The 11,295-nt window shown below is 46.4% G+C and overlaps 1 protein-coding gene across 1 annotated transcript in view; it reads right to left on the reverse strand.

The window, feature by feature from the left end:
* Positions 1-3,049: 3,049 nt before the first annotated feature.
* LOC308167518 (supervillin-like) overlaps positions 3,050-11,295 on the reverse strand; it is a gene marked incomplete at its 5' end in the record, with an annotated part of 10,124 nt that continues 1,878 nt past the window's right edge. Inside the window, 11 exons of the mRNA XM_080541935.1 lie at positions 3,050-3,367; positions 3,973-4,128; positions 4,589-4,701; positions 4,912-5,055; positions 5,601-5,756; positions 6,779-6,912; positions 7,278-7,485; positions 8,355-8,457; positions 8,801-8,955; positions 9,429-9,753; positions 10,469-10,597. Of these exons, the coding sequence (XP_080398061.1) occupies positions 3,281-3,367; positions 3,973-4,128; positions 4,589-4,701; positions 4,912-5,055; positions 5,601-5,756; positions 6,779-6,912; positions 7,278-7,485; positions 8,355-8,457; positions 8,801-8,955; positions 9,429-9,753; positions 10,469-10,597 (1,710 nt within the window). The 3' untranslated portion in view covers positions 3,050-3,280. The remainder of the gene's footprint in view (positions 3,368-3,972; positions 4,129-4,588; positions 4,702-4,911; positions 5,056-5,600; positions 5,757-6,778; positions 6,913-7,277; positions 7,486-8,354; positions 8,458-8,800; positions 8,956-9,428; positions 9,754-10,468; positions 10,598-11,295) is intronic.

The following is an 11,295-nucleotide window of genomic DNA, read 5'->3' on the forward strand; positions in this document are numbered from 1 at the left end:
GACAAAAGAGAGAGATGCCAAAATCGTATTAGGCTAATGCATTACAGTTTTTCTCATTTGCTTTCACACTAACACTTGAGACACAATGACCAAAACCTGAAACTATCTACTTTATCTTCCACCAACTCTGCAGAAATACAAACACATTTCCAGCTTTTTACTCAATTTGCAGCTCTAAACCACAGTTTTTGCTAAACACTACCCACAATTCTTTACATTTGGCACACTCTTCATTGATAAAATCTCTGGTGTTCACATGGAAAACACTTCCATTCCGAATGCTAAACTCAAACCACCAACGACACCATTGACTCCTCATAATGGGCAAACACCAATTTGCTTTTCAAATATCATTCATAGCTTTAGCGATAAAAGGGCCAAAGGTGAACTCTTCTGTGTTGGAGAACAATGGATGCCAACTTTGCAGAGAGGTAGAGCGAGAGGAGTGAGAGGAGGAGGAAAAGCAAGAGGACGGATTCAGATTCAAGACCCTGGTGCTTGCATAACAGGCAGCTAAAGGGACAGCCCCTGCCTACCTGAAGGAAATGGTAGGGTTCCCCTCTACTGTGTCCCTAAGAACTTCTATTGCCCCCTTTGTACTGTTTCTCTGTTTCTCCAGTGTAAAAAGAAAAAAGAAAAAAAGAACAACTAGGTTTTAGAAGAAGGTGATAGGGAGAAGGTTTTTCCTTCTATCAATGGCCCCGGGCCTGAGCTAGATTACTCTTCCTGCAACGAATGGTGGACTGATGATTCACATGCTTAGTATTCAAATGTATTGATTGTAAGTCGCTTTGGAATAAGGCGTCTGCTAAATGCCAAAAATGTAAATGTAACGACCAAGACTCGGACCTAGGAGAGTAATTGCCTGATGAGATTCGAGCCACTTTGGTTGACCATGTTGATGAAGTGGGTTTCGACCTCGCAAAAAGGCGGCAAAACAGAAGGAACGTGAACGGGAACGGCACTGCCCAAAACAGAAGGAACGTGAAGGGGAACTGCACGGCCCGAAACCGCAAGCCGAGAAGATCAGAGGTGGTGAGCTTCCCTCCCTTCAGGACACCTACAGCCTACTACAGTGATCGGTGCGTCAGAAAGGCTCTCAGGATTACCAAGGGCCCATGGCCTGCAGTGGTCCAGTGGTCTAGCACCACGGTCTACAGCACACACATGCCCATGTTGGCATGGGTTCAAATTCCGGCCCATGCCCTGCTGACGTGCCCTCTCTCCCTTACTTTCCTGTCTGTCTTCACTATATCTGTCCAATAAAATGAAAAATATGAGTGGGACTGCCCCACTCAAGAAAAGATTACTTAAAAAAAAAAAAGGATCATCAAGTCCCCCCCACCCCAATCAGAAACTGTTCAGGCTACTGCTGTCAGTGAAACGGTACCGTAGCCTCGGGGCTAAAACCCAGAGGATGTGAAACAGCTATTTCCCTCAAGCAATCAGGCTCCTGGGCAAATGTATTGGAAGAAAACAAGACTGTCTCCCCCAGACTATCCTAACTACAAAACTAATATATATTATATGACTACCTTAAACACCGGACTACTTGTACTGTATCATATCTGTATCCCATCATATTGTAACCTGTACAGCATTTTGCACTACTATTTCTACTGCAGTACGACTGGTCCCGCTGTAGTAAGACTACAATCACTTTATTCTACTTTATTATGGTTTTGTATCTTGCTGCAATGCAAATAATTTTATTTGTGTACCTTGATACCTTGTACATTGATAATAAAAGCAATTCTGATTCCGATTCTCACTTCATTGGCCAGCATTCCATCGTTGAGGATCCTGGCCAGCGAGGGGGGAACATATGCGGCGCTATAAATCACCAAGGTGTCCTCCATCACCATTTAACCTTTGGGCCCCACAATAGTGCCCATCTCATCACTTTCCTGGACACGCTACACAATATCCTCACCCCAGCCCAGCAGATGGATGGCCCAGAGCAGTAAGTTGTCATCTGGGACAATGTACGTTTCCACAGGCCGGCTCTGGTCTGCCTCTGGTTCAACCACCCACGTTTTTTCCCTTCTTCATCTGCCACCATATTCCATATATGCTTTATTATTTAGTTTTGAGAAAATGAGCCATGCTTTCAGAAGACGTGCGGAAGCAATTGAGAAACTGTAATATGCATACCTCCTTGATGGGCAGACACTGACACCTAGTGGACAAAACAATACATGGTCTGTTTCCTACAGTCACATGAAGTTCCATAGACTCATTCAAGTCAATTCTAAGAACAGTGTTCCAGTGTGTTCTCCAAAGACCTTTGTGGTTTCTCTGTTTCACTCATATCTCTTGAAAACAGGTTTCCAATACACATTGTCCTTCACTGTATAATTGATATCCAAAGGAACAACAGTTGCATCCATAGTATATTTTATATTGTAACATAATACATTGTTCATGTTGAGCACATGTTGTACTATACATTTGTGCATTGAACTGTAGCTATGAAGACAGCTTATTCATAACTCAGTTACCCGCCCAACAGAGACATTAGAGAGAAAGTAGGCCAAGAATACAGTCAGGTTTGGTCCAAGTAAAACAGTCACTCAAGAAGTAGCCATTGGCATAATACAGTAGGCAGTCAATTTAGAGTTTCAGATGATATTCATACAAGCCAAAAAACAACAATGTTAGAGTACACGTACAAGAAAATACATTTATAATACATATTTATAATCGTGGGCATATATAATTAGCTATATTATGACACCTTGCCAACAAAAGGTAACAATAATTGCATATACTGTATATATTGGCTAGTATATATTGCTTCGTAGGAGACACGTATGAAATGGCCATCGTTAAAATACATATTATGTCTAACACAAAAGACTGTACATGTGTTTTGGTCCCACTTTAAACAAATTACAACCTATAAAGGCTTTATAGAGCATTCAAACAGTCTTCATAAACCCTACACAGACGCATCATAAAGACTTTATAAGCCTATATCACACTATACTTATAAATATTGATATATTTATATAAAGTGTGACATAATAGCTCACTCAGATGCAATGCCTATTGTTCTTTGAGATAACACATGCAAGAGTATATCTTAACGGTCACATCACACGTAACATAATGTAGAATGGTATAAGTTGTAATTGGTTTAAAACGAGCCCTGCTTTTTCCTTTGTTTCACATAACTTGACTCTCATATTTGAATACAAAAAAGTAAGAAAAGGTGCCATGGACTAAAAATGTTCACTTGTTTTTGGTTTGTTTACAAAACAGACAGAAGCACACGGTTTTAAAACAGGCCCTTGGACTTCTTCAGGTTTTTCTGTTTCCAGTTTGGAAGGGCGTTAAATTCAACTCGGGTCATCTCCAAAACCGTCTGCAACACATCAATGTGGAAATACAATGACTGTCACAGAAAACCCATTTTCATTATGTAGCAACATTCTCTATGTGTAACGTACAAAAGCACTCCAGCAATATGGATAAATGGTTGTCATTTTGAAAGATAACTCCATTACTTTCTTAAAATAGCATTAATGATACATGGCTAGCATTCTCAATTATTGCAAATGTGGTGAGGAGTTTCAGATTGTATCTGCTGTGTGTGTGTGTGTGTGTGTGTGTGTGTGTGTGTGTGTGTGTGTCAATGTGTGGCAGTGTATTGCAAACCATGTTAGCTAGAGTATGTTGTTCCACCTAGCACCAGTATGATTGTAATCGGGAGTCAATAGAGATATTCAATATTTATCTAACATGCTAGGCTACCACAGAATCACTAGGAAACAGCATCATGATGCTTTTGGGTTGAAACCGCAACTCTATACAGCACTCTAATGTATTTTTAAATCATCATCTAAATGCAGTCAAAATTATGTTTAAAGATGATCGATTAGAGTGCTGTCCATAGTTTATTCGCCACTGAAACACAAGTCAGCAAGTAAGTACCGGTAAGTAAGTGGTCTTCCAATAGATTTAGTTTACCTGGAAGTCCTGGTCTGAGAGGTAGATCTCCAGGTGTAGAGGGTCCGCCCCCTCTGGCAGCGGCTTGGCCGTCAGCTCCTCCACAGAGTACTGGGTCTTACTCAGCCTGGACAGGACGTCCTGCACCAGGGTCACCTTGTTCCTCGCCCCTTCCCCCTGAGCCGACACACACACACACACTCAACGTTTCGTAAACAATGTCATCTGTCAAATAAATAACCTGTCAAAAAGCTCATTCCTCCCTCCCTCCGTCCTTCCCTCCACTTCCTTCCTCGTCCATTCACACGTGACCTCTGTTCAGACTGTATTGTGCGTACCGCCGGTTCACAGCTGGCGACAAACCTTTCGAACTTAACGTTCTAGCTACGTTCTGTACGCTGTAATTCTCGCCGATCTCGTGAAGTGACATTGGATAACTATGGAACATGCATCACATTTTTGTCGTAAACCACGGTTAAATTTGGAGATGATTTAACGGTTTAAAAAATCAGATCCCGCCCAACCCTACTGTAGCATGACATTGGCTAATGAATGTTTTGTGAGGCTTCAACATCGGCCTCGTCAAGGTGTTTGTGACGCCCCGTTGAAAGGCAGACAGAGCAGGGTTAGGTCTCACCTGGGTGCTGATGCTGGGGTCTCTCTCCCAGTAGGGGAAGATGTTGGTGAAGGTGAGGGGCTCCGAGCCTGCTAGGATCAGGTAGGCCTGCGGGGGGCGCCTCGAGTTCTTTTCTGAAACGACACAACAAGAGAAGACAACGTTGAAATGCTAAGATGAACCAAAGGGTTTAGATGAGGAGGGCTGGTGAGGTGGCTGAAGTCACAGCAGCTTTGGTTTGATGTTATTCCTACAATAAATATGGAATTACATTCTAGAATCTAGAATTATCTAGAATCCTAGAATCTAGAATCCCCCTGATCAAATTTTTTTCTTCTCCTGACCTTTGCAGTACTGCAGCACCGTCTCCATGGCGCACTTCCTCTGGTTGTCCCAGCGGATCTGGGCGGAGCCCGTGCTCTCCGCGTCGTCCGGCTGAACGCCCTGCCACAGGTACACCTCCATGCGGTTGTCCAGCAGGAAGATGGCTACACACGGAGAGAGAGAGAGAGGCAGGGGAGGATCAGGAGCGGTTAGGGTTAGGATATAACAAGCTCACCTTAAAAACATGATATTACTTTGAATATGCACAAAGAAGTGACTGGTATTATTGACATTTACATTTCTGGCATTTAGCATCTGACGCCTTTATCCAAAGCGACTTACAACCAACTACATTTTGGTTAACCCTAACCCTAAGTAAGTGAATCATCTATCCATCAGTCATTGCAAGAAAAGTAAGTCTCTGCTCGGGCCATTGGCAGTCGTAATGCTAGAAGAAGGAAGATGTATTATGAGACCGAGACCGCTGATCTAAGTTCCAAGGGAAGAGCCTTCCAAAGTTTGGGAGCCACGTTTTGGAATGCTCGATCACCTTTGTTTTTTAATCTGGCACGGGGGACAACCAACAAACCCTGGTCAGAGGACCTGAGAGACCTACTGGGGCTGTAAGGACGCAGTAGGTCACAGATGTATGCAGGTGCCTGACCATGAAGGGCTCTGTAGGTGATGACCAGAACCTTAAGGTCCGTACCTGGCTGCGGTGCTGAGTAGAGATTCTCCTGTAGGAAGGGCATGGCCATGACGGCGCCGTGCACGCGGGCCGGGCTCAGCTGCTCCTCGCCCTCGAACACCCCCGAGCTGGCGTTCAGACGGAACAGGCGCGGGGTGAAGTTGTACTTCCCTGGATCTGAATCAAAGACATTTTTTAATGATTATTCATTATTATTTTTTTCTATAATGCACACACTTACAAGTATGAGATCTTGATAAGCACTTATGTAACTAAACTATATTACCTCTATCAAACTGTATTTATATCAGAGAAGGTATCTGCTTTTTCAAGACCCATACCCAAGTGAGGGTGTAGTGGGATATATGGGATATGTAGTAGGATATATTGCAGTATACAGAGTAGATTGTCCTACAACGACACTTAGACTTAGATTAGTAATCTAAAAATTAATTAGACCCCTATACTTTCTTTTACTTATCTTTTGTTTCTTTTTATTATTACTACTCAATCTTTTCAGTTTGTAAAGCATCTTTGAGTGTCTAGAAAAGCGTTATACAAGTCTAATGTATTATTATTATTATTATTATTATTATTATTATTATTATTATTATTATTATAGTGTAGCAGTGTAGTATTGAGGGAGTAGTGTAGTAGTGTAGTAGTGAGGGAGTAGTGTAGTAGTGTAGTAGTGTAGTATTGAGGGAGTAGTGTAGTAGTGTAGTGGTGTAGTAGTGTAGTAGTGTAGTAGTGTAGTAGTGTAGTAGTGTAGTAGTGTAGTAGTGTAGTGGTGTAGTAGTGTAGTATTGAGGGAGTAGTGTAGTAGTGTAGTATTGAGGGAGTAGTGTAGTAGTGTAGTAGTGTAGTAGTGAGGGAGTAGTGTAGTAGTGTAGTAGTGTAGTAGTGTAGTAGTGTAGTAGTGTAGTAGTGTAGTAGTGTAGTGGTGTAGTAGTGTAGTATTGAGGGAGTAGTGTAGTGGTGTAGTAGTGTAGTAGTGAGGGAGTAGTGTAGTAGTGTAGTAGTGTAGTAGTGTAGTAGTGTAGTATTGAGGGAGTAGTGTAGTGGTGTAGTAGTGTAGTAGTGAGGGAGTAGTGTAGTAGTGTAGTAGTGTAGTAGTGTAGTAGTGTAGTGGTGTAGTAGTGTAGTAGTGAGGGAGTAGTGTAGTAGTGTAGTAGTGTAGTAGTGAGGGAGCACGGTACCTTGCAGCATGCAGTCGTAGGCCTTCTTGTCCTGCTGCCCCAGCGCGGTCCAGAACGCTGCAGGCTCCGCCCCTTCCTCCACCTCCTTCACCTTCACACTGCTGTTGCTGTTGAGTCCAAGCTCAGACGGACTCCTGTTATACACACACACACACACACACACACACACACACACACACACACACACACACACACACACACACACACACACACACACATGTAAATGTATCATCAAAATATCATACAGTACAGTTGCAATCAAAATTAATCAACCCCCATTCCTTATTAGGCTTATTGGCAAAATGTCTTTTTTTTTTCAGCTGTTTGCAATAAACAAAGTAGACAAAAAATTGTTAAATAAAAGTAATATTACCATGTTTTTTTTATCCAAAATCCCCCCTCCCCTCCATCCTCCATCCATCCATCCTTTTATCAATAACGTGAAACTTCAGACTGGGCAGACGGGGCACCTTCATGACGTGAGTCTCATGTCTCTTACCCCTGAGTGAGTCTCTCCACAGCCTTGTTGCCCATGTCTCTGGCGCAGGGGTGGGACTTGCAGCCGTGCCAGAGGTAGAGCTGGCCCTGGGAGGCCCCCAGCAGCACCAGGGTGGCCCGGGACCGCAGGCTGGCGCAGCAGCACTCCACCTCCACCAGGGAGGCCTCCGAGGGCGCCTCGCCACGCACGCAGAACATACGCCAACCACCTGCACGTCACGGCAGAACCGTTCATATCAAATACATCCTAAATATACGTAGCTTAGCTCCAGATCCGTGTCTGTGTGCATTAGCCAGCTCCCTAGCTAGACGACAACAGCTAGTCATAAGAGTTGTCCAAAGCATATATACTAGAGGTGGGACGCGATTTAAAAAATGTACCTAATAAATTAGAGGCTTTGTAATTAATTAATCGAAATGAATCGCATTTTAATCACATATCAATATTTGACACGAGAAGCAACAGTTTTGGATTCAAATGGGTTTGGTATACGAGTGAATCAATGAATAGACATATACATAAGTTTAAAGCAGCTAAATCCTGTTTATTTTAGCTACACAGACCAACACATCACACAATGTACCTAACCTAATATTTTTCTTCTGTAATTAATTCATCGAAATTAACGCGTTAAAGTCCCAGCACCTATATAAAATACATCCTAAACATACGTAGCTTAGCTCCAGATCCGTGTGTGCATTAGCCAGCTCCCTGTGACCAGCTTTCGTTGTGTAGCCATAATGGCTAGCTAGACAACAGCTAGTCATAAGAGTTGTCCAAAAGCATATATATGTTACGGTACATGTGGGAATACGGTACACGTGGGAATACGGTACATGTGGGAATACGGTACATGTGGGAAAACTAGGGTTAGGGTTAGGTGCTAGGGTGACTTGGTACATGCTGGCATGTCTAACCCTAACCCTACCCCTAACCCTAACCCTAACCCTAACCATAGCATCCTAGCACCTAACCCTAACCCTAGTTTTCCCACATGTACCGTAACATATACACACAATACAGAAGACACAAACATAAAGAAATAGTCCCATTTGTGAGAGGGGCTCGTTGCTGTACCGGTGTTGTTGGCGCTGTCCTCTCTGCTGCCCTTGTGGATGACCAGACCTCCCTGGAACAGCTGCAGGAAACACGGAGGCTCCTTGCCCTGGGCCACCAGTACCTGGACCAAGGGAGAGCCAACAGTGAAATATAGACAGATAGATAGATAGATAGATAGATAGATAGATCTTGTATTTAGTCAGGACAGTTCACATTAATGAACAGTCACGTATACAATGTATGGTGACAGTAAATATGCCGGATTTAGCTGTGAGCTAATTTGCATCGCTAGTCCTCGTGACATAAAATCGTACAATATGGTCAAACTAGTTTCCGTGGTTTCAATTGTTGTAGTCCTGTAATACTGAAATAAAAGCTCGCAGTTGCTAGCAAATCATTTGTGGTCAAGTCCAACTTTTGTAATTTTTGCCCTCAATCTGACTGAGTCGGAACAGGCGACTCACCTGCGCCCCCCGGTGGTTGCCCAGCTCCACGGTCATGAGTGCCGAGGTGCCCTTCCCGCTGACGCTGGAGTGGCGGCCCTGCCAGAAGAAACAGGAGCTGCGCTCTCGTCCCGGACCCCCGCTGCTCAGCTCCCCCGGCTTCTGCCTCTTCCCCACTGTGGCCAGGGTTGACACACACACACACACACACACACACACACACACACACACACACACACACACACACACAGGCGCGCACACACACACACACACACACACACACACACACACACACACACACACACAGGCACACACAGGCACACACAGGCACACACAGACACAGACACAAGTGCACACAGGCACACACAGGCACAGACACAGACACGCGCACACACACACACACACACACACACACACACACAGACACAGACACAGACACACACACACACACACACACAGACACAGGACACTGACACATTACTAAGAGGGTGATAACAGAGCAAGGCACTTCACCCCCTAATTGCTCTAGGGGCGCTGACTATACCCGACCCTGTGCCTAGAGCAAAAACCCCCCCAAAATCCCAACAATCGACTGACATGTTGACCGCCGCAAGGCAAAATAAATCAGTAAACCGTCACTGTCACTGACCGACGGTGGTGACGGAGTACTTCCAGCGGATGACGTAGGTGTCCCCCTCGTGCAGCTGGCCCAGGGCCCCCGCCGCCAGCTCCTCCTCCTCGAACTCCCGGATGTGCCAGGCGTCCACCGCCAGCGTGGCCAGCTCCGCCTGCCTGCCGTCCTCCGTCCGGACCAGGCCGTGGCCCCGCTGCACGTCCACCCCCTCCAGGACGCTCCGCACCGGCCCCCCCGAGCCCTCCAGCAGTGCCCGGGCGTCGCACGGCCTCAGCTCCAGGGGGAGGAGGGTGGAGGAGTCGTGGGAGGAGCCGCCCCGAGGGGTAAGGTGGATGGGGCTCTGGAAGAGGGAGAGGGGGGGGTGGGGGGGAGGGAGAGAGAGGGGGGGGGGGGAGAAAGGGGGGGGGTGAGAGGAGGGAGGGAGAGGAGGGGGGGGGAGGGAGAGAGGAGAGAGAGGGGGGGATGGAGAGAGGGGAGAGAGAGGATAGAGAGAGAGAGAGAGAGAGAGAGGAGAGAGAGAAGAGAGAGAGAGAGAGAGAGGAGAGGGGGGAGGGAGGGAGAGAGGGGAGAGAGAGGATAGAGAGAGATAGAGAGGGGGATAGGAGAGGGGGGGAGGGAGAGAGGGGGAGAGAGAGGAGAGAGAGAGAGAGAGAGAGAGAGAGAGAGAGAGAGGGTTAGGGGGGACTCAGACAGATTATAAACAGAGAGGGAGACAGAGAGATGCCCATACTGGGATGATACTGGGGATCACCCTGGAAGGACCCCTGGTCTCTAGAGAGGACATGACCACACGTGATTCACCTCTTGCGCATTCTGCAAGCATTATCCCTCACCACACTCCGTGTTGGGCTCTGTTCCTCTACCTCCTGTAATAATCTCTGTATCTGTTCCTATACCTCCTGTAATAATCCCTGTATGTGTGTAATAATCTCTGTATCTGTCCTTATACCTCCTGTAATAATCCCTGTATGTGTGTAATAATCTCTGTATCTGTTCCTATACCTCCAGTAATAATCCCTGTATGTGTGTAATAATCCCTGTATCTGTTCCGGTACCTTGGCTTCGTCCGCGGCCGCCTCCTCCTTCTTCCTCTCGGCCCAGTCCAGGAACTTCTCTCTGAACAGGGCCGTCTCGTTGTGCTCCGACAGCCGGCCGAACAGAGCCCAGCTGGGCCGGCCCTCACCCTGCCTGGAGGGAGGGAGGGAGGGGAGGGAGGGAGGGAGGGGGGGAGGGAGGGGGGGAGGGAGGGAGTGGGGGAGGGAGGGAGGGAGGGAGGAGGGGGGGAGGGAGGGAGGGAGGACACGAGGGAGGGAGGGGGGAGGGGGGGGAGGGAGGGAGGGAGGACACGAGGGAGGGAGGGGGGAGGGGGGAGCAGGGGAGGGAGGGAGGGAGGGAGGGAGGGGGGGAGGGGGGAGGGAGGGGGGGAGGGAGGACACGCTGTGGTCAAGACGACTGGCTTGATGGGGATTATTTGCCATGCAATCATCTTGTCAGTCAATTGGTCTTTTTTCCGCCTTGCTCAAGGGCACATGCAGCTCGGGGGCGATCACTCCAGGGACCTTCCTGTGTGTCGAGGCTCTGCTATGCAGTGTATTACTGTGTATTGTGATGTTAGTACTGTATGATAATATACTACATATATTACATTATGACAAACTTTAAAACCTGGGTATCAATCAGACATACATTGTACAGCAGAGGTTTACTAGGCTATTGTACCCACTAGAGGGCAGTGTTGTACACAAAACGTCTCAATTGGTCTCGTGTCATCTGCAGAACTTACGCAATTGTGGTGCGTATTTTCTGTTGTTTTCTGACTCATTATAATATTATTATATTGGACGTGATCACAGGACTGTGATTGGACAGTCGTATACAAATG

Source organism: Nansenia antarctica (genome assembly GCF_963989245.1).
Source record: "Nansenia antarctica genome assembly, chromosome: 11".
NCBI classification, from domain to species: domain Eukaryota; kingdom Metazoa; phylum Chordata; class Actinopteri; order Argentiniformes; family Microstomatidae; genus Nansenia; species Nansenia antarctica.